This window comes from Puntigrus tetrazona, chromosome 8 (genome assembly GCF_018831695.1).
Source record: "Puntigrus tetrazona isolate hp1 chromosome 8, ASM1883169v1, whole genome shotgun sequence".
Taxonomy (NCBI): Eukaryota; Metazoa; Chordata; class Actinopteri; order Cypriniformes; family Cyprinidae; genus Puntigrus; species Puntigrus tetrazona.
Window position 1 is genome coordinate 11,534,483 of NC_056706.1, and position 21,681 is coordinate 11,556,163.

The 21,681-nt window shown below is 36.7% G+C and overlaps 3 protein-coding genes across 9 annotated transcripts in view; all 3 read left to right on the forward strand.

The window, feature by feature from the left end:
• The first annotated feature begins 17 nt into the window (after positions 1 to 17).
• On the forward strand, positions 18 to 6,639 carry slc17a9a (solute carrier family 17 member 9a). Its single transcript, XM_043246499.1, has 13 exons — positions 18 to 274; positions 1,561 to 1,758; positions 1,840 to 1,979; positions 2,791 to 2,890; positions 3,530 to 3,654; positions 3,994 to 4,090; positions 4,318 to 4,414; positions 4,671 to 4,758; positions 5,042 to 5,076; positions 5,193 to 5,308; positions 5,426 to 5,481; positions 5,624 to 5,653; positions 6,158 to 6,639. Exons 1-13 carry the CDS (start codon positions 144 to 146, stop codon positions 6,322 to 6,324), a joined length of 1,380 nt encoding a protein of 459 aa, XP_043102434.1. The 5' UTR covers positions 18 to 143; the 3' UTR covers positions 6,325 to 6,639.
• Positions 6,640 to 6,912: 273 nt separating this feature from the next.
• On the forward strand, positions 6,913 to 14,403 carry dnajc5aa (DnaJ (Hsp40) homolog, subfamily C, member 5aa). The gene is made up of 5 exons (XM_043246573.1): positions 6,913 to 7,068; positions 9,771 to 9,902; positions 10,753 to 10,966; positions 11,113 to 11,284; positions 11,380 to 14,403. The coding sequence occupies exons 2-5, from the start codon at positions 9,793 to 9,795 to the stop codon at positions 11,490 to 11,492; spliced, it is 609 nt and encodes a 202-aa protein (XP_043102508.1). The 5' UTR covers positions 6,913 to 7,068; positions 9,771 to 9,792; the 3' UTR covers positions 11,493 to 14,403.
• A 338-nt stretch (positions 14,404 to 14,741) lies between these two features.
• Positions 14,742 to 21,681, forward strand: part of tpd52l2a (tpd52 like 2a) — an 8,117-nt gene continuing 1,177 nt past the window's right edge. Inside the window, exons 1-10 of one of the 7 annotated variants that reach the window (XM_043246561.1) lie at positions 14,742 to 14,902; positions 15,555 to 15,652; positions 16,358 to 16,506; positions 16,842 to 16,901; positions 17,645 to 17,692; positions 19,551 to 19,652; positions 20,446 to 20,469; positions 20,877 to 20,921; positions 21,417 to 21,465; positions 21,590 to 21,681. The exon at positions 21,590 to 21,681 is cut by the window's right edge and continues 1,177 nt beyond it. In XM_043246561.1, the coding sequence (XP_043102496.1) occupies positions 14,884 to 14,902; positions 15,555 to 15,652; positions 16,358 to 16,506; positions 16,842 to 16,901; positions 17,645 to 17,692; positions 19,551 to 19,652; positions 20,446 to 20,469; positions 20,877 to 20,921; positions 21,417 to 21,465; positions 21,590 to 21,661 (666 nt within the window). In that variant the 5' untranslated portion in view covers positions 14,742 to 14,883 and the 3' untranslated portion in view covers positions 21,662 to 21,681. The remainder of the gene's footprint in view (positions 14,903 to 15,554; positions 15,653 to 16,357; positions 16,507 to 16,841; positions 16,902 to 17,644; positions 17,693 to 19,550; positions 19,653 to 20,445; positions 20,470 to 20,876; positions 20,922 to 21,416; positions 21,466 to 21,589) is intronic. The other 6 variants (XM_043246563.1, XM_043246562.1, XM_043246564.1 and 3 more) reach the window with 6 other exon arrangements.

Here is a 21,681-nt window from a genome sequence, read left to right on the forward strand (position 1 = left end):
GCTCTTCAAACTTTTAATGTAGGTGTGGCGGAGGATGTTTCCGCCTCCTTTTTGTTACTGCGAGCCGCACAAATGTAGTTGTAAACTTTCCTGTTCGGCACAAAACCGGCTCACGGTGCCCGGTTTTTACTCCGTTGGATTTAATGGCTGCTGAGCAAGAATCGGACCGCTTCCAAATACCTGTGGACTCCGTCAAAACACCTTTCAGAAATGTGTGTGACGCGTCAGGGCTAAAGATAACTCAAATTAACGACAAGACAACACTATGGCCAAGGTATGGTTAAAAACTGGTTTATTAAGGCAGATAAGAAACAGTGCTGAATGTCTTGGTGTGTCTGTGCGTCAGTTGCATCAGCAGTAGTTTCTGTTGTGAACGCAACTCACTGGAGCGCGTTAATCATTCTCGTGGAATCAGAGGGAGTAGTCAGCGGACAGTGAGATTCACATCCACTTTTCCTTAGTTTCGCTTTCTGGCAGGCGTTCCATGGAAATCGTGTCTTCTTTGTTTATTTGGTACCTGACAGTTTTTGGAGGATGAGTCCTAATCCTTTCTCCCTGTGTGTGTGTGTGTGTGTGTGTGTGTATTTCTAATGTTTTTTTACTTAATCTCATAGCAGTATGCTACTCAACACTGATTACTGGCAGACTTCTAAAATCCTATATATAATTAATCATTTAATTTGTGAAGCACAGCCACCACAAAATCAGACTTACATTGACATTAACATTCTCAGACTTACTTTCTGAGGTTAAATAGATTCAGCGTCATAACAAGATGTAGTTTGATAGCTATGATACTGTTTCTGAAAATTAAATATTTGCTTTTGGGGGAATAAATAAATAAATAAATTACACGTATACATAAATGCATTATAAATAGGACATGGAGCATGTGTCATATTCTGTGTCCTAAACACCTGAAACGTATTTTAAAGCAGTCAATGATATATACACACACGCACACAAATGTATATACAAACACGCACACAGCGGCAGTGTATTTACTGTCAGGTGACTGTAATCAAATTCTGAGGTTACAGTAGCTGTTTGAAAACATTGTGCTCAGGTACCATGATGCATGATGAATATGAGCATTCAACAGACAGTTTGACTTCCTGGAAATCATTTCAGTAAAATGTATACTTAGTGTCTGCAGTTCCCTGAATTATTTGGTAGCTAAGTCTGATAAAAAAAGTCAATCAATTAATAAAAACATATAAAATGCAAATTTTGTGGTTATAGAATGGTTGTTTGAAAACTCATATTACCTAATACATGATTATGGGATTATGGCAATATGGGCTCCATTGCTAAGAGGTTGTTCTGAATGAACATTAAAAGTAAAAGATGTGTTTATTAGGCTGGACGCTTTATAGTGGCCTAAGTCTTTTGAAAGCTTACTGATTTTTTTAAAAGTATCCAATGCCATCAATTGTACATCTGCCTTATGTATTTAACATTTGTAACATATTGTTTGCAGAGTGAAGCACGTCAGATATGCTGGGCTCTGGGTCACCAGACTGATACACTGTTGTAATCATAATGTCTCACCTGCTGCAGGTCACTGGCCCGGACCTGGACCCTGATGCTTCTGTTAGTCACGTGTCTTCTCTACTGGTCGCGGATGGCCATGCCAATCTGTGCCGTCATCATGGCAAAAGAATTTGGATGGAGCAAGTCTGAGACTGGCATAGTGCTGGGTGCTTTTTTCTGGGGTTACTGTTTTACTCAGGTACTTGGTGGCCGTGCCAGTGATAGGTGAGTGTTTTGGCGAAGAGTACAGGTCGTAGAACCATTATGGAAAGTTGAAGATGCTGATGACGAGCGTGGTTTTAACAGGATAGGAGGCGAGAGAGTACTGCTGCTGTCCACATCCTCCTGGGCTGTGATGACGGCTATCACTCCACTTCTAGCCAACATTGGACTCCGACCTCTTGTTACCATGACAGTGTCCAGGTTTCTTTTGGGTGTAATGCAAGGTGAGAGACAGTTGGGGAGAAAATTGTGAGAAGAATGGGGGAAATTTAGGGTGAAAATCTCATTAACTCAAAAATGTACAGAAATATTCTTAGCTATCTATGAACATGTTTAAACTTGAAATTTCAGACAGCAAGTCTGTAAAATCAGCTGCTAGGGGGCATTGACTGTAACTACTAGGGTGGGACTAAGTTAGTTTAATCAAAATCAGATCATTCTGACTGATATCAGTTGTTCATTTTGCACACTTTTTGTACATTTACTTACCTTTCTGCCACTTTCACTACACCTTTTGTACATGGTAATTATAAAATAATAAATTGAAATGATGAAAAACAGCTGAAATTGACAGATATAGATTCATAATTGCTATATTAAAACTCAAAATAATTCCAAATATGTATAATGTATATAATGTAATATGTTTGACTTTATAATTCATGAATACAGGCAACTTATCATCTCAGTTATGACTTCTAGTATGTATTAGAATTTTTGCTTAAAAGTATTAGTTTTTCATAATTCTGACAGGAATAAATTAGATTTCTGTGTCATTCTAATAACCCTTGTGAAATATAATTAAAATTTCTTATTTAGTGATTTAGTAGGTCATAATTTCTTTATGTTTCAGAATTAGACATTAATCTGATCATTTCGATTTTTAATCTCATAATTATGGTTTAGTATGTCACCATTTATATGCTTTTATCTCATAATTATAGTATCGTACCATGGTAACTTTCTTTTTTGGGCAAAAAGTACTTCTCACTAGGATAAAATTGTGAGTTTGTGTCCTTCTCTTTTTGTTTTTAGGGGTCCACTACCCTTGTCTTGTCAGTATCTGCGCTCAGCGTGTGACAGAGGGGGAGAGAGGTTTATTGATGAGCACTCTGGCTTGTGGCTGCTACCTAGGGTAAGAACAATACCACGTTTTTCCAGTCATTCTGTTTTAAATCACATTTCTTATTTATTTATTGAAAGTGTGAAATAAAACTGATTCACTCTTTTATTCCACACCACAATTTAGAATGTTCGGCACTATAGGGTTGTGAATTTGATTCAGTTACAATTATCATGTCAACAATTCGATTCAGTTCAGCGTCACAATATTATTCATCTTCAGTTTTCAATATAACTACACATGGCTACATGTTCATATAAATTTATTATCATATTTATTTTGTTCATATTTATTAAGTAGCAAGGCTACTTTTAAAAATAATTAAAATTGATAAATAAATCAAAACAATTGTTATGAATTTAACCAACTAAATACAGCTTAAGAATATAAAGTAATAAAGGGGGAAAAGACCGTTACAAGTAATAAATCAAAAAATACTTTCAGTATCTAAGAGTGCTTTAAGTATGCAAAAGTTTACAGACAGTGTTATGGGTTTTTCTTTTTTCCTCAGTATTATTGCTGTTTGATTATTACTGGTGACAGTACACAAGCTCAATTTTAAATGAATAAACGGAATAAGTATTTCTATTTCCTCCCACCCCTGTTCCACACTATTTCTGATTTGGTCATTGACGTGTCTGTCTCTCTTAGGATGCTGCTGGTCGGAGGTGTAGGTTCCCTGATGCTGGACTGGTTTGGATGGGGAAGTGTGTTTTATGGAGCTGGTCTCCTTGCTGTTTGCTGGACCTGTTGTGTATGGAAATGTCTTCTGCAAGGTACTTAAACTGTGGTCCTTTACGTGTTTAATTTAAGTAGCATTGTTCCTGAGATTTTGCACTCGTTATTGATTAAGCGCAGTTCTGTTGCTCTCACAGTGAATCAGAGACAATCAGTGCTGGCTTCAGTATTTGTGTTTGCCATAGCAACTGTGTGGATAGAATTGGATCTTTTTTACCAATGTTATTTTACAACAACCTGTTTTTAAAAAACTGACTCACCACCATGCAGCACTACTGAATTAGAGATTTCTGTACTGAGGTCCCTGCTACGTCTCAATAATCTCACATTGGTATTTAGAAATCATATTACAGTTTTAAGTACCTTGTTTGTTACAGGTCCCGGTTTCTCTCTTGACTCACTATGGACCAGCGATTCTGTGTCTGAATCCCCTAAAATCAGTTGGCTGAATCTCCTTAAAGAGCCTAGTGTCTGGTAAGGTTCACAACTTAAACATATTCCTGATTTTACTCTACTTTCACTCATTGTTTTATTGTTGTTGTTCTTTCATTCCAAAGTTTTGTTTCGTTATGTCTATTTTTTTAGAATATTCATTCTCATTTAAAATGTTAATTAAAGGTTCAATATTTTGCAATGTGCGAGTGTTAATGCAGAATGTTGCTCACTGTGTGTGTGTGTGTGTGTGTGTGTGTGTGTTTTAGGGCTATGATCGTTGCTCATCTCTGCTTTAGTAGCACATATTACACACTCATGTCATGGCTACCAACGTACTTCAAAGACATGTTTCCTCATGCCAAGGTATGCCGGCCATCACATAGTTGATTTCAATAGTTGCTTCTCTTTTTATTAGTGTTTACACTCCCAGCGTACTTACCAACAGCGTTAATATGCAGTGGTGACAATATCTAACTACATCGCTAAATGAAATGTTTAATCATCAGATGGTGTTTTTGTGCACTCAGGAAGCACATGAGGTTTTGATGTTTTGTTTTTTACGATTGGCCGTTTGATGTTGTTATTTGTTAAAAGCATTGTCTGTTCTGTTTGATGACAGGATTGGGTGTTTAATGTGATCCCTTGGTTTGTAGCGCTGCCCACTTCACTGTTTGGAGGCTCTATCTCTGATCATCTCGTTAGACAAGGTGAACAAAACCGACACAATCTCATAGCAGTTCAAAACTAAAGTGAATTGGTGGCTGGTTTGTAATAATGCGTGCGACTCATTTGTACATTTTCATACAATCTGCTAATTTCACACTGGCAGTCAGCTTTAGGTGTGGACCGTCTTGCTTCCTGTTGTTTTTTTTTTTTTTTTTAAGTCAAACGAACGCACAACATTTTCTTGTTTCTTTATGTCTTAACTTGGCAGTTACCCAAGCCTATCCTTTCTGTCAGTAACGAGTCACATTTCTGTCTTTACGTCAGGCTGCGGGACTGCGACTGTAAGGAAACTAATGCAGGTAACGCAACAGCAGCTAACGTGTCCTATACAGCAAAATGACATTAACAATTCATGAATTGCATTATGTAATCTGTATTGTGTCTGTCCGTCTTTGTTTGAAACATGTTTGTGTAGTTCTTTGCCATGGGAGTAGCCAGTGTGTTCATCTTCCTTCTCTGTAAGACAGACAGCTTTATCCATGCTGTTGCTTGTGTGTCTCTGGCTGTTGGACTGTCCACGTTTAATAACAGGTTGGAATGAGATCCTTCATGCTCAAATATAAATGTGTAGAAGACTTAGTCAATCGGCAGCTGATTGCGAAGAGGTAGCAACACAAGAGTAACCTGTGTCTGTATTTTCATGTGCAGTGGGGTGTCTGTGAATGTTCATGACCAGGCACCATCGTGTGCAGGAGCCCTGTTTGGTGAGTACACCCCCCCCCCAGGAATATTGAACTGAATTTTATTAAACGTTATTTTATTTAATTACATTTTATTTTAATTGCAGTCAATTTATGTCTTTTTTTTTCAAACGTTGTTCTAAATATGCTGCTCTCTTTCTTACAGGGGTTATGAACACATGCTCTGCTTTTACTGGTGCGTTATGATCATTTTTCTGTAATTTAACCAATTACATTTATTTAGTCAGTGTAACCTATATCTGTAACTAACCTATGTCTGACAATTAGAAAAATGTAAATAGTAAAAGTGATGTAATATTGAATTCATCTTTAATCTAAAAAAGGTTGGCATAACATTGTAATTACGTAAGTTAGAACACTCGTTAGCTTTTCAAACTATGTCAAAATTGTCAACTTAGACTTTATATGACAGTCGTTTTTAATTAGAATTAAAATTTTGTCTCATAATTATGACTTTGTATGCCACAATTTCAAAGTTTTGTCTCAATTTAGACAATTATGAATTTTATCCAATCATTTTCGCTTTTTCTTATAATTTAAACAATGTCGTAAATGAACCCCCAACCCAAGCCCTGTGCACTTACTTATATCTCATATCCCTACCTCATTTGTACTGTTAATTGCAATACCTATTTTTCTACTGCTCTTCTTGTCTGCTCATATCTTATTCTCTTTACAGGTCTGTTGTTGGTGTACATGTCTGGCTACATGATTGAGGTCACAGGTTCCTGGGTGAATGTGTTCTCAGTCCTGGCTGTGGTGAACGTCATAGGTGTTACTGTATTCATAGGACTGGGTGAAGCAAAACGAATTGATCAGCCTCAGATTATCTCACCATCATGCTGAAAACAAATTCTTCCTCTCAGAGACATATTGGAGTTTCCTTATTTGTCATTTGTAACAAATGGATCAAAACTCCTCAACGCTTGTGTTTTACATGATGTTTTAGAGAGTATATATATATATATTTTTATTATTTAAATGTGTATTAAAATATTTGGCAGGACTGGTTGAAAACGATGCAATGAAACACGCTCTGTTTTATATAACGAACATTCATCTAAAATGTAAGTGAAGTTTAAACTGAAATATTTGAAACAGTGGGACAGTAGTCATTCCATACTAATGTGATTAGAATAATTAAACTTTTTTCAGTCTTAAGTGTTTCTTGTGTAGCCTACAAATGATTCGGTGCAATTCTTTCACTCACCAGAAGGTGGAGACAGAGGACAAATCAGAGCCGCACGATTCCATTACGGTTTATCACGAACAGTAGCTAATGACAATCGGTTCTTTACCGTTCTTTAAAAGCACATTATATTAGCTAATATAAGGATTACTTTTTTGTTTTCTAAGCCATATCCTATCGATGACAGCGTAAGACCCCCTTCATCCAGTGAAACGGGCCTAGTTCTACAGGGGGTGATGCGCACGTCGTTATGGTGATGTCACGGGTGGGCGGAGCCGAGCGAGATCTGCTGCATCTGGTACGCTTACGTGATCGCGCGGTTCCCGGGGATGCAACCACAAATTTAACATCGGTTTCTTTAACGCCTTGAAATTAATCACGACGCCGGGGCCGACGAAACGGTAAGCGGTGCATGCGTTCAACCCACGTTACACCTTCAGAAAAAAAACACGTTTTGCCTGCTCTCTTGATTTATAAGTGGGCTTGGGTGAATTGGTCTTGTGCGGTGTAACGGGAGCGCGAGCTAACAGGCCAGAGAATATGGATGATGGAGCGCAAAGCCAAGCACCGGGGCTCTTTCTGTTGATGAAGAAGCGAAGCGTGTCAGAGATTAACTGTAAATCCTTTCCTTTTGGCGAAGTAATCTATTGCAGTGACCCATCAACACGGCGGATCGCGATCAGCATTTTGCAAAACAGAAATAAATACGGTCTCGTTGCCGTTTGTTGCTCAGATTCACATCAGCAAATCGCCCCTCCTCGGTGTTATAATATGACCGAACGAATCAAACGTGTATTTTCACCTGAAAGCGTTGAATTTGACTAGAGATGCTTTGACGCGGACACATCTTATGCGACATCTTGTAATAAAAAGGAGCGCTGTTTCATGCAGACCGAATAGCGCAGTCGCGTGTCGACCTGTACACGGATTTCACGGAATTTAACGATTAAATTCTGGGGTTCCCTTGTAAAGTAATAAAATAAATCAAGATTTCGGACAGTACAACAAATATAATTCATTTTGAATAAAAGTGTTTACACATGTTTTATTACAACTACGCGTACTTTTAGAGGCAGAATAAATGCAGTGGAATGATTTGTCCAGATTTTTAAAATGGTAACTGTTAACACGCACAATTAAATGTTGAAAATAAATTGCGTATGTTAACAGTTGCCATTTAAAAGGAAGTTTCAGATATTAGACTTTCAGTCTTTCGTTTGGGTATAACACTATAGTGGGTCTATATATGATTTGGAGTGAATAAAAGAGCCGAAGAGTCATTTGTCCAGGTTGACTCAATCCCTCGACTGAGTCGGTTCTTTTAAAGAATGAAAGAACCGCTTATGAGGCTCTACCTGTAGTTCCTGTTTGTTGGCTTTGTCGACCCGGACACCATGTTAGGGCTCATGGGTGGGTCTGGTTTCCCTCTTCAGCCCCTGAATCCTCATGATGCTTCTGGAAAATGTGCTGCCATAACACATAATGTAATGTGTAATACTGAGGATTTGTATGGTCTTTTTATCCTATGTGAATGCTTATCATTGACATCTATACTAAATAATACTTAGTGAATAGCCTATGAATATATAAGACGCATAGAACATATGAGTTCACATTGTTTAGGCGTCTATTATAAACAATGCACCAAAGCTATTATTAGATTTTTTAACTAATCTGACACACACACACAAGTGCCCAAATATCTTCTTTTAAGGAGTCTCACAGGAGCCCTGAATGCTTGTCTGAATTATTAGTGTCTGGCAGTGCTGAGTAAACTATTAGAGGTACTAGAGTCAGCTGAGTAAAGCTTATTGTGCTGTACAGGATTGATCTGACACAAACCCAGGCCTCTCCAGACATGACGAGACAAGCAGGCAAATCAACGGACAGATTAACACGTTGCTTTATCGTTGTACTAATATCAAACTTTGTCGATCATTGTGTTTTCGGTAGCCTACACCGTAATAAGGCTCAGATTTACAGTCTAAACATGACAATATGAATTTGATTGATTCACAAGGAGACACTTGTACAAATCCGTCATCACCCTGCTAGGTGGTGAATATGACATCTGCTGGCAACTGAAACCTGTGATATCCTGTGGTATCGATTTCTCTTTCTGGGGATCGACGTGAAAGAATTAGCTGACATGAAAAGTGTGAGTCAGCTGATGAATCATCAGTAATGCTCATGATCACTAGACAATGCTAGTTATGTCATCATTACAGTAGTAAAGGATTTGTTCAACGTCACTATATTAGTGTGCGGTTAGGCAGGTTGTCATTAGAAACATCTTTGTGATACTGTTCTTGTGTCATTAGCCTGAACGTCATGCAATGACTGATGGAACAGAAGCAGCATGATATTTATAGTTGTTTGGGCCCTTTATGCAGTCTTTAAAAGATCCAGCTGATTTGTTTAGTCTCTAAATTGAAGCATTGATCTGGAATCCATTTAAACTACTAATTATCTTGAGTGGTTTTAGTGTTTAAACCCCAAACTATGATCTGGAGAATATCGGATGAGTTCTCTCTGCCTGTCTGCTGTTCATCTGATAATGCGTTTTTTGGTGTCCTCTTGGGTTTTAGAGGAACATTTATAATCAGTACATATTTAGCAACTCTGAGGGTTCATGAACAGTCGATAAACTTGAATGAGAGCAGATATTTGAATGAGATTTTGTTGGCTAGATTTAATCAGAACAGCAAAGTACTTGGGGGCCTGGAAAAGCTTTCTGCTCGAATCATAGATCTGATGTAGATTTGATTCTGTGTTATGTTTACTTAAATGTTTTATGAAATAAAACTTCTCTTTAGTTTGAGAATATTGCAGCTTTATCCGAAATGGTAAATTAAAATAATTAAAAAGAACTTCTTGTCACTGAAAATGAAAGCCTGATGAAAAGAAAGAGAGCGCAAGAAAAGATCAATCGATGCCCTTGGCAAATAATAAGGATTTATGCTTATTTTTGATTTATAGTGATAAGGTAGTTTGTTATTAGGCCAGTGTCCTCATTTGGAAATATTGCATTATGTTATTCAAATGAAATGCTTCAGTGTTCATGCTTTGTAATATTAGCATGCAGCATGTTGTGTGTGTTCAGATTGTTGAGGACCTGATTTGCCATGGCTGAGCAGCAGAGGCAGCGCACTCTCTCCACCTCTGGAGAATCACTCTATCATGTGCTGGGTGTCGACAAAGTGGCCACTGTCGATGACATCAAGAAGTCATACAGGTGAGTCCGAGAAGCTCAGACGTTTCCTCAACATCCCTGTACAGCGCTCTTCTCTGCTTCATTTCAATTTTGCCGTCTGGAGTTTTCATCAGAAGTTTATAGACTAAATTCAGCACACAGCAATGTGGAAACCTTCAGCTCAATAAAACTAAGTGCATTCAGGGACCGTTTGCCATGCACTGTTTTAGCCTACCCTAGGACTACGCAAAAGTAATGGGTCTCATTATGAAGTGTTTTTTTAAAGCAATATCACAGTGTGAGATTTTCGTGGTACGATAATCTGGAAATATCACAGCATTTCTATCATTGTATTATGTATTAATGATTTTTAAATACCATTTTTAAACCTGAAAGATCATTCAAAAGCGTGATATTAATGAAAATACTGTATAATTATTATTTTTTAAAGTTCACAGTATTTATTTTAATTTAGATATAATTGCTTGACTAATGAGAAACAAAATAAAATTAGTTTGTTCCCTTTTTATTTTACTTTTAGAATTTAACAACAAAAACATGTGATATTGACAGGTCTTTTGCAGTCATATCAGATATATTGATACAAATAAAAACACATTTGAATATTTTTGTTTGAGTATTATACCAAATAATAAATAAATAATAATTTGTTTATGGTTAGTTTACAATTGATATTGAAATCAAACAATACAATAAAATCAATTCCCATTTTTATAATTATAATAATATTTAAATATTTTGAAACAGTCTGCATTCCAGAGAGAGCAATCCAGACTGCATTCAAATATGATATATTAATAGAAAAAATATTTTTTTCATTGAGTCCAAATGCCAGAATCTGGTTTTATTCCCTTTCTTTTGTCTCTTAAAGGAAATTGGCATTGAAATATCACCCTGACAAGAATCCTGACAACCCTGAGGCAGCTGATAAGTTCAAAGAGATAAACAATGCCCATGCCATCCTTAATGACCCGACAAAGAGAAACATCTATGATAAGTACGGCTCTCTGGGACTTTATGTGGCTGAACAGTTTGGAGAAGAGAACGTCAACACTTACTTTGTCCTATCCAGCTGGTGGGCCAAGGTAAGACTCTTTTGTTTTTTTTTAGCTGCATTTATGTCAGATTGAAAATAATATGTTTTTGGATTGGCAAAGCTGAATTTTCAGTCTTCAGTGTGACACGATTCTCACTCTTCATTTGTTGCATTGCTCTCTGTCTCCCCCTACAGGCTCTGTTTATTTTCTGTGGCCTGGCTACTGGCTGCTACTTCTGCTGTTGCCTGTGCTGCTGTTGTAACTGCTGCTGTGGGAAGTGTAAACCACGGCCACCGGAGGGACAGGAACAGGAATTCTACGTTTCCCCTGAGGACTTAGAGGCCCAACTGCAGTCGGACGAGAGAGGTTAGACGTGTGCTATAGGCCCATAACATGCCACCTCTTATCGTCCTCTTGATTCTTTATGTTTAAATCATTATGCCGTTGAAATCTTTCTGCAGAGGCAGGTGGAGGTGAGCCCATCGTGATGCAGCCCTCGTCTGCCACAGAAACCACCCAGCTAACGTCTGACGGTTACCATACTACTTACCACACTGACACCGGCTTCAATTAAATGCCCCGATCTCTCCACCCTCACCCTGTGGATTCTCTCTCACCACTCTGCGCCATCTCTCAGAGAGAAAAAAAAAAATGAATGGAAAGAATTCTTCAACTACAACAAAAAAAAGCCTGTTTTTGAGAGGAGGAAAGCCAGCGATGGAGCTGAATTCTTTAGCGCATCCTGTCCCCGATTCACGCACCACTTCCATCTCCCACACAAGAGTGGCTCACATCCGCCTCACTGTACCGTAGCTTAAAAAACAAGCTTAAGAAAAAAAAGATTAAAAAAGATCCCGTCGTTTACCCTGATCTCTTTGTTGCCTTTGACCTCCGATCTTGCCTTCCACTCATTCCCTCGCTCCTCCGGCCAGATTTGCTCGTCGTCCTGTGGCATGCACTGTTCCTTGACTTCGTTTAATGAATTTTTCGCAGTTTTTGCTATATTTATTGACATGAAATGTTTGTTCCCATTTATAAGTACTTGAGTGTGGTTTAAAGTTGACTCCGTGAACTTGCCATAGGTGTTCGAAGACTAGCGCTAAGAAACAACAGGAATATATTTCATTTTTAAAATCTCAAATATTCAGTTCGCATACCTTGCCAATCTTCCTGGTTTACCGTAGTTTGTCCCTGTAGGCAATTTTATCTGCTTTGCGTCACTTGATTGAGTTTCGGTTTTAAAAAATTCACAGCAGCGTTCAGCATTAACTGTATCCTTTGGATTGCCTCGCTTTGTTTATTCATACTTAATGTTGTTTTTTGTTTTAATACAGCATTTTTTTTCGAGAGAGAGATACAAATGATGCAATTGATAATATGCCATTTCTTCTTAGCATTTTGCTCATCTACATCTGGGTGTTGGTGTTTCTGTCTCATTCTGAGGACCATTTGCAACAAGCTGAGCCAAACTTAGGATTCTTCTCTATATATGGAATGGATTTAACTGTCATCTCTGTGTAGTGTGTAGGTTGTTCATTGATGTGCGATAACATGTTTGGGCTCTCAGCTTTGGTCTTAGTGTTAAGCTCAGTTTGGCCCACTTGTGTCTCTTTTCTCCAGTCAAAGAGGAAGAGTGAACACATTAACTCCCATAGTGTCATATCACAGTGAGTGTGTACGTACGGTGTAAACTATAACAGACGAGACATTTTTTATATAGATATACAATCTACACACATCACATGTATGTACAATATGTGTATATTTTGGTCATTTTTATATTTTAGTTGTTGCTGCGTATAGTTGAGATAACTTTTCTCTGTGTCTCTGGTCATGGACTCTTGCGGTCACTTGAACTTCCCATGCCAAGACGTATTGTCTATTGTGAGATATGCTTGTATTTTGAAGACAGTAATTCCTGAGCGGTAGTGATTTATGAGGTTTGTTCATCAGATTTATCTATTGAAGTGGCAAAGATATTTTAACACTACACTCTGGATCTGGATACATGTTCAAAGTCCAGTCTCCCAAAACCTGAAAGGAAATTAATAGACAATAATGATAATGACTTCGTCTGGATTTCAGCATTTAGTTTGCTAATTTCATTTATTAGCATTTACTTACACAAACTTTTTAATTACAGTAGTGGTAAAGGGATTGTTCTGTTCAGTAATACGGATATATTCTTAGTCTGAAAAACAGGCTTTTTCACAGTGCAGGACTGCGTGTGAGATTTATTTGAACTTGGTTGATGCGCTTTCCTTTATTTTGTTACATTTTTTTGTAAATGTGTTGAAGGTCATTTGAGCAGCGGAGATGTAATGCTGTAACACTAGAATTTATTTGATATATTCTCCTCTGAGCTGCCTCAGAGATGTGGCATTATCCCTCAAAAGATTGAACTATTTTTGTGTCATATAGCCTAGTTAAGTGATATGATCCTTAAACTTCATTGTTTTGCTCTTGATTATGTTTACACTTTGTTTTCTGTGAAATTGTGAAAAAGATGATGATGTGTGTGTATGTGCGTTTGTGTGTGTGTGTGTGTGTGTGTGTGGCGATGTCACCAACAGCTAAAAGGGTCTGAGTCGCCTCAACACACACCATCAGTTCCCTCTTCAAGTAAAGTGCTTTAATAACCTTCTTATACCAAACCTGATTTTCTGAATCTGCAATTACAAATACTAAGATGACCATCAATGCCATATTAACTCATGCTTTCTACTCGCTGCCTGTTTACGTAGGCAGGTCAGAATTTTGTTTGTCATCTGTCTGCCCTTGTTTTCCATGTCAGCTTTAACTAAAGCCGTATACAAATGTCACCAGCCATGTTTGTTCACTTTTCTAGTTACTTTTCAAAAGCCAATGATTTTTCATCGAATTGTTTACATTTCATTATGGAGTACAATGCTATCTTCAGTCACTATCTGCTCTCTTTCTCCTCTCTCTCTTACTCTCTTTCTCATTCCCTTGTTCCAATGCTCTAGATGGTTTTTAATGGATGTTAGCCTCTGTGGTCTTTTTTCCCCCCTGTGCATCTATCTGTATCAGAACTACACTCATATAAAGAGTATGGCTTAGTCATTAAAATGTTGGATTTTATGTTGAATGAACCTTGCTTAAAGGAGAAAAAAATAAAATATACTGGAGAAAAATGGTCAGGAAATTGTTGCATATTATGTCTTCAGAAAGAAGAGACATTGTTTTGTGTAATTATAGTGAAATGGTAATTTTATGCATTTTTTATTTTATTTAAGATCTTATTTTGTCATGTTTATAATGAACTGTCCTTGTTTCAAATGGTATGTTACATGAATTTGACTCTGAAACTATGCTACTCATAGTTCTATAGTGAAGGTCTCTTGTACATACACTGAATTATTAAAAAGAATAATATTAGACCTTTATGTTGTAGCATGGTTATTGTATGACTAAAAGGAAAAAAAAACATTTATTTGCTGGTGTAAAATAAATGTTTATAAACATTTCGTGTGGTTGAGTGTAGTCTTCTTAAAGTAAAAACTACAAAATTACAAAAATAAGTGCGAGAGATCCCCATCTACTCTATACCCGTACACGCTGTAACACACATATATATATATATATATATATATATATATATATATATATATATATATATATATATATATATATATATATATATATATATATATATACGCATCGCTGTATTTTTTATTTATATATGTTTTTTATACTGAGTATTTTCTAGAAGTATTTACATACATTTTAATAGTAGAAAGTACAATCATAAACCAAATCCCAATCGCGCGTAAAAGCGAGCGTAGGACGTGGTGACGTCATATCCGCGCTCCGGAAGCTCAAGCTAGCCGCTGAATAAACCGTAGAGCCTAGTCGAGGAGGGTGAACTTTCTTTTCCCATTAACTACGCTGTTGCATTTGTTTGCACGTAGGTAAACATTATCGAAGATCGTTTTCTATCCGAAATGGAGTCCTCTGAGCACGGTGAGTGTTGTCTGTGGGCGAGTTTTCTGTGCTTTCAGCAGGTGCAGTAAAAGATGCGTGTCTAGTGGGTGGCGCTAATAAAAAGTGCAAAACAACTCGTATATGAAGGACTATAAAGAGCTTGACCGTGAATGCTTTTGATAAATTACTTTTAATAATGTGTTTTGTGGGTTAACCGTAGTGGTTTTAATTGTGTGTGCTAAAACTGTCTGCACATTACATGCCAGGTCTATAATAGTGCTGGTCGGCCTGTGTAGTGTGGACCTAGCTGGAGATAAAACTAGAATTGGAGTAACTACTCTATTTTAAACAAAAGAAATAACGCGGTAGTTCTTGGCATGACTGTTTAAATAAGACCCCTCATGTACGGCTCCAAAAAAGACGGAACAGTCTTCCTTGCCACATTTTTAGTTTAGCTTTTGAGACTGCAGTGTTTTGAGGCATTGGTTTCCGCCTTTATTGTTTTGGATGCTTTATATGATGTTTTAATACGTTTTCTAATTGTGGAATCATTTTTAGTATTTTACAATACTTTGGTTGATACTTGTTTATAAATGTATAAACCAAACCACACCCCTGATCCTGTGGGGTTGATGAGCAGACCCACAGTATCATTATATTGCCCTGAATTCTTAATTTTTATTGTCTATAGGCTCTTCAATGTCATCTGCAGGAGTAGCCAGTGGAGGGACACTACCACCAGGCCTGACAGAGGAGGAGGCAGAAGAGATACAGCTGGAGCTCATCAAGGTACAACAGACTTTATCTTCCACCCAGTCCGCCATCAGCATCAGGGTTTTAGCTTTTGGGGTGGTTCAGGCCAGCAGGGAGAATTTTATTTCACTCCCCTGGTCTACATAGTGAACATGCATTCGTGGACATCTGAAAGGGCGAACGTTTAGGTGAACTAGGCTTATAAGGGTTGCAGATGCTTAGGTGTTTCTTCGCAACAAAAGAATTGTAATGAAAATCAGATGTGTAAAGGTGTAATGTTTGTTGTAAAGTAATGCATTTGTAAACAGTGTTGATAATAATTCATAATTCTGTGGTAAGCTAATATTCATCTAACCTTTTAAATATTTTGAAACTGAAGTGTTTTGCTAGAATTCAGCACAGATGTAAAAGTTAGGTTTCTTGGTGTTGTATAATATATGTGCACTACCAAAGTACTATTTAGTTATTTAGGCAATTATTTAATAAATATTTGTATTATACAAAATATATTAAAGATGATCTGCTTTTGTGAATAGAAAAGAAACACTTTGGATATTTAGTGAAATATGAAAAGATGAAAAATTATTCTTTAACAGCAAAAACTCATTATGATGCATCACTGATAAAATGTTTTTATTTTATGGAAAGGTCAGTTTTTTTGAGCCCTGGAAGATCTAATTAACAATGTATTGTAAATTCTAAACACTTGTTTAGTTTTTATCTTGTGTATTTCTGTGTTAGGTGGAGGATGAGATTCAGACACTTAGACAGGTTCTCGTGGCGAAGGAGAGGCACGCTGCTGAGCTCAAGCGCAGACTTGGCATCAGTTCCCTCTCCGAAATCAAACAGAACCTCACTAAAGGCTGGCATGATGTTCAGTGCTCCAATGCGTGAGTACTTCCTGTCTGTTAAACCTGTCCACTCTGACTGAACATCACCTTAACCTTCATCTGTCTTTTCTAATCTCATGCTCTGTTTTTATTCATCTGCTGTTTGAATCACATAACAGTGCCTGATGATGGGATATACTTTTTTTAAAATTTCAATATGTAATGTATATGCATAATAGTATACATTATTTATATATATATATATGTACCAAATTAATATCTCTACATTTCCATTTTCTTGAAGCTAATCTTTGGTGTTCTTTCACTAGCGTCTGAGCTAAACCTTCTTTTAAAAATTACCTTTTCTGTTAATATATCTATATTTCTGCTTCTAGTTATATGAGAACCTCACAAACTCTTGGAGACTTGAATCGTAGAGTTGCCTCATCTAATTTGTGAGTTTTCTATCTTTTGCCTGTTGTTGCTTGGTCTTGTGATTCTGTTCGCTAGGTGTGGACCCGCTGTCGTCTTGTTTCTTTTTCATTTGTATCCTTTGTGGCCCTTCCCATGATCCCTCTCCTGACTCTGAGTTTCTATGTTCCCTTTCTACAAATGGGACTTTGCCAGCTGTCAGTCAGTGAAAATAAAAGAAAGGATTTTTTGTTGTAATTACCAATATATGACGACAGCATGTATCATCACACCCTTAGTAATGAAGAGCTTTTATAAACAGTCCACGTATCAATTTATCTATTTGTCATCTTTGCTAGTAACATTGAGGAAGTTTTTTGACTCTGGTTTAACAGAATATTTTGAGATTAGTGCTCTGTAATGTGCAGTTGATGTACATATAAAAATAGCACACATACAGTGCTAGGCAGGGTTTTATACAGCCAAGCCATAGTTCTTAAAAGAGAAGTCAAACCTGTTTGAGGAGTTTTTCAACATCCCTGGGTGATTGTGTTCGAAGTGATTTGCATTCAGTGCGACATGTTCTAACTGTAGTATTGTCACCTTTGAAGTTTATGCTTGTGTTCTTGTCCATACCATTCCTTGCTTAACCCCTCAAATTATTATTATTATTATTATTATTATTATTATTATTTTTTCAATTGAAGGTCTGAGCTCAAAATGTGCAGCTTGTACAGTTCACCAGATGTAAACGTTGTATGTTAATGTTGAAATTTGTGTTTTATAGATACCTTACAGCTTCGGCCACATTTGAGGAAATTGGACGCTCTGATGCGTGAGTTAGATTTTTGTTGGTGTGACTAATACTTCATTTTATGTTAAATATTTATTTGTTTTAATTTTATTTTTTTGGATTGTTCAAATTGTGGCATCATTAGGTGACTGCAATGTGGATTTCATTTTTATTTGGGTTTGTTACATACTATTTATTTGTTTCAAATTTTTGCTATATAAATATGTATGGTTTAATTTTATTTTAAAGTATCCTTTTGTAATCATGCAATTAAATACCAAGTAATATTAATATTAAACAGTGTGTACTTACTATGGGATTAGTATTAAGGTTTGGTTTAGGATTAGTTGCTTGTAATCATTCATATTTTACTGTTAGTACTATACTAAGTGTATCAAAGGGCACTGTAAAATAAAATATTCAAATTTAAAATTAATATACACGATGAATTCATAATTTTTTAATATGATACATAATGCATTGTTATTATTGACCAGGCCTATAAAGCAGAACTCACCACTTTATCACTTCAATTGAGAGACTTTAATCTTGTAAGAGCACTGCTGTCACTATGGTTTAAGAAACCAAACAACAAGCTTCTCGTGACACAAGCACATACTTTCCTAAGCGTCATGGTATTAGACCACTCTGATGTCGAACAGATCAGGTCATAAATCAAGAGACTACAAGGCCCAGTCTTTACTCTGATACAAAGCTTCTATGTGATTTTTCTATCAATTTAATAACAAAGAAATTTATTGAGGATTATTTTAAGGGCTTCTTCTTTATTGGCGAAGTGATTTTTAAAAAAAACCAAAAAAACAACAACACACGTCAAACCTGTTTTCTTCTTCTTCTTTTTTTTTTTTTTACAAAACCAGATTCATAGCTGCAACACTAACCACCTTGTCAGTGCCTTATGATATCGTCTGATATTCAGACCTTGAGACTCCATAGAAAGGGCAGATTGTGCAGTTTGGGAAGGGTGTAGTGTTTAGGGGCATGTGCTGAGAAAGCTGACTCGAAGAACACATGATGGGATTTTCCCAAAGCCAAGTGGCTTAGCCTTACCTAAGGTTATTAGAGGACTGTGTGAGGGATTCTCTGTGACTGTGTACTTGTTTGCTTCGGAGATTACATTACATCTGAGAGACTGAGGGGAAAAAAAAAAGGTGTATATTTTTGAAACGGGACAGGTGCTTATCTACATGCTTGTGCGTCTGTATGTGTTTGTGAATAGTGTGCATTTGCTTGTATATGAGTCTGCACTATTGTATGTGAGGTGTGTGTGTGTGTAATCAGGATGATAATCTGTGTTCAATCCAGGTGCAGATTCTGTACAATAAGATTCAGACAGCAGCATCTGGTGCAAAAAGATGGACACATAGGTGTCTAGGTCATTAATCCTGTTAGCTTGTAGTTGTGTTAAATGAATAATTAATCTGAAATTCAGGATTCTTTCATTCATTTAGCCATATGTCATCTCACAATATTAAGGATACATTAAGTTGATCCAAAGTAAAGACATTTCTAATATTACAAAAGTTAATATTTTTAATAAATGAACTTTCTATATTTATCAAAGTATTCTGAAAATCAACTGTATCACTGTTTCCACAGAAATATTAAGCAGCCTCACTGTGTTCAACAGGGCTTCAGCACCAAATCAACTTATTAGACATCTCAAATTGGGAGCGCAGTTTAAATGTTTAACTGCATGGCCATTTTATTTATCTACAAAAGTTGACAAGTTCTTGATGCATTTACCTCTAGAATGAATTTTTTTCTCTTAGTTGCCTCTGTCTGTGCTGTCGGCTACAGTGCTTCAATGTCAGCTGGTATGTTCAAAATATAACCGACAACTGCTAAAAGGAAAAATTGCTCTGTCTCTACTCTTTAGGTATAAGAGAACTCAGGAGACTCTTTCTCAGGCAGGTCACATGACATCAGCTGCATTCTCCTCAGTGGGCTCTGCCATCCGAAACCGATTTGGAGAGATGAGGTGAACTTTTATATTCCTTCTCTGCATACCTTTTTCTGATTATTTGAAGTTCTATATATATATATATATATATATATATATATATATATATATATATATATATATATATATATATATATCTCAGACTTGGACTAATAGCCAACAACCACTGACTGTCAGTAGCTTTAATAAGGAAGTATTTGTACGATGAGAAATCTCCAGATGGCTGCAGTAGCATAGGTTCTGTAGTGTTTAGCAGTGAAAAAGCTTGTTTTGAACACCATGTCATGGAACAGAGCTTATCAAAATGAGACATTCTGCTCTGATTTGACACCAAACAAACAGGTTGTAAAGTTGCCTAACGTTTCAAATCGTATGGTTATGCTTGCAAGGCATACACTTGTTTTTGCTTCTCTGACTATTTAACCTGATACATATGCTATTGTTAAAAAAATGGAGTCAGTAAGATTTTTACACTCTTTTGCTCACCACTGCTGAATTTATTTGAATAAAAATGATAAAATGTAAAATTGTGAAATATTTCTCAGCCACTGTGCATGAAACCTTTTAATTGTCAGTGTTACAACAGTTGTGCTACATGCATCTTTGCTGAAGAAGTGCTAAATAGAAAAGTCCTGCTGACCCCAAACTTTTAAACAGTAGTGTAGCGGCAACTAACATTTTATTTTACATCCTGTGTTTGTACAGCTTGTTTTATTTTACTCTCTCCTGTCCTGTATATATCATCAAGACTATTATCTGATTTATTATCTTTTATTGCTTTTCTCCACACTGCTGCGTTCGGGCTGCTCAGGGCTCTGCCGTACTCAAACTCTGGGTAAGAGCTATACGAGAGCCTGCTCTGATGGCAGCCATCTTCTTTTTGAGGTCTTCTTGGTACCTGTGAAGATTTCTAGAGCATTCTATGGTACCTGTGAAGCAACCGATGTATCAAAATCTACCCTTTAATGCTGTCATTAATAGAGTTAGAGATAGAGATGTTAGATAAAATATCCTGGATATTCTAATGCTTTAATGAGTTTTTCATTGTGGTCTGCAATTTCTCTCTCTCTCTCTCTCTCTCTCTGTCTCTCTCTCTCTCTCTCTCTCTCTCTCTCTCTCTCTCTCTCTCTCTCTCTCTGTCTCTCTCTCTCTCTCTCTCTCTGTCTGTCTGCTCTGTGCTTGGCTAACGCTGTCTGCTCGGCTAATTCTCCCTGCTCGCTCTGTCACCAACCTGCTCTACAGTAGCAACTTTTCCATGCGTCACTCTTTAAGTATGCCAGCTATGAGGTAAAGTATCAGCCCTTCCCCTCTGCATATTAATATCTGAACCGTCTGTCTTTCATCTGATGTGCCGATCTCTTTTAGTCTTCTTCCATGCTGAGGAAAATTTGAATACTTAATACTGAATACTTATTATAATTGCTAATACTTAGTTATAATATTACTGTAATTTTAGTGGAATGGTTGAACTTTTGTAAGTCCATATACAAATGTCTTTTAGCTTCATATTTTCACAAGAAGCAAAATTGAAGTACAACAGGTACAGAAAGACAGATAGTATCAGCATTGTGATATTAACAGTTTATTAGTAGATTTTTTTTCTATTTTTCTGCATGGATAGCAAATGCTTTTTCATTTTGTGTGGTTGGTTAAGCTCTTAGGTTGCATACAAACATACACATATACATATGTATATATGTATGTGTGTATGTATAAAAAGATATTTGAAACCTAGTTTTTTTTATTCTTCGTTTTTATTTATTTTTTTAAATATCTTGTCAGGAACTCGCCAAGCTTTAAATCCTTTGAGGACAAGGTGGAGAATATGAAGGTTGGAGCTTTTTTTTCCCTCCATTGATTAGTGTGTTTTTTAGTTCTTGCTAAAATAAATTTTTTCTTGCAAAACTGTTGATTTCTGTTTGTGATAATGACAATATTGTATGTTTTTCCCAAAGTACAAAGTAATGGGGCAATCAAATGGAGAAGAGAGCAACCATTCATCAACCAGCAACAATGCACCTTTCTGAGAAGGACGCAAAACCTCATG

Bases quoted from the DNA above. Each gene is read 5' to 3' on its own strand.
- slc17a9a (XM_043246499.1), top strand. From the start codon at position 144: ATGGCTGCTGAGCAAGAATCGGACCGCTTCCAAATACCTGTGGACTCC. The intron at 1,980-2,790 runs GTGAGAGACAGT...TTTTGTTTTTAG, and splicing joins TCTTTTGGGTGTAATGCAAG to GGGTCCACTACCCTTGTCTT. The intron at 4,415-4,670 runs GTATGCCGGCCA...GTTTGATGACAG, and splicing joins ACATGTTTCCTCATGCCAAG to GATTGGGTGTTTAATGTGAT.
- dnajc5aa (XM_043246573.1), top strand. From the start codon at position 9,793: ATGGCTGAGCAGCAGAGGCAGCGCACTCTCTCCACCTCTGGAGAATCA. The intron at 9,903-10,752 runs GTGAGTCCGAGA...TGTCTCTTAAAG, and splicing joins GACATCAAGAAGTCATACAG to GAAATTGGCATTGAAATATC. The intron at 11,285-11,379 runs GTTAGACGTGTG...ATCTTTCTGCAG, and splicing joins ACTGCAGTCGGACGAGAGAG to AGGCAGGTGGAGGTGAGCCC.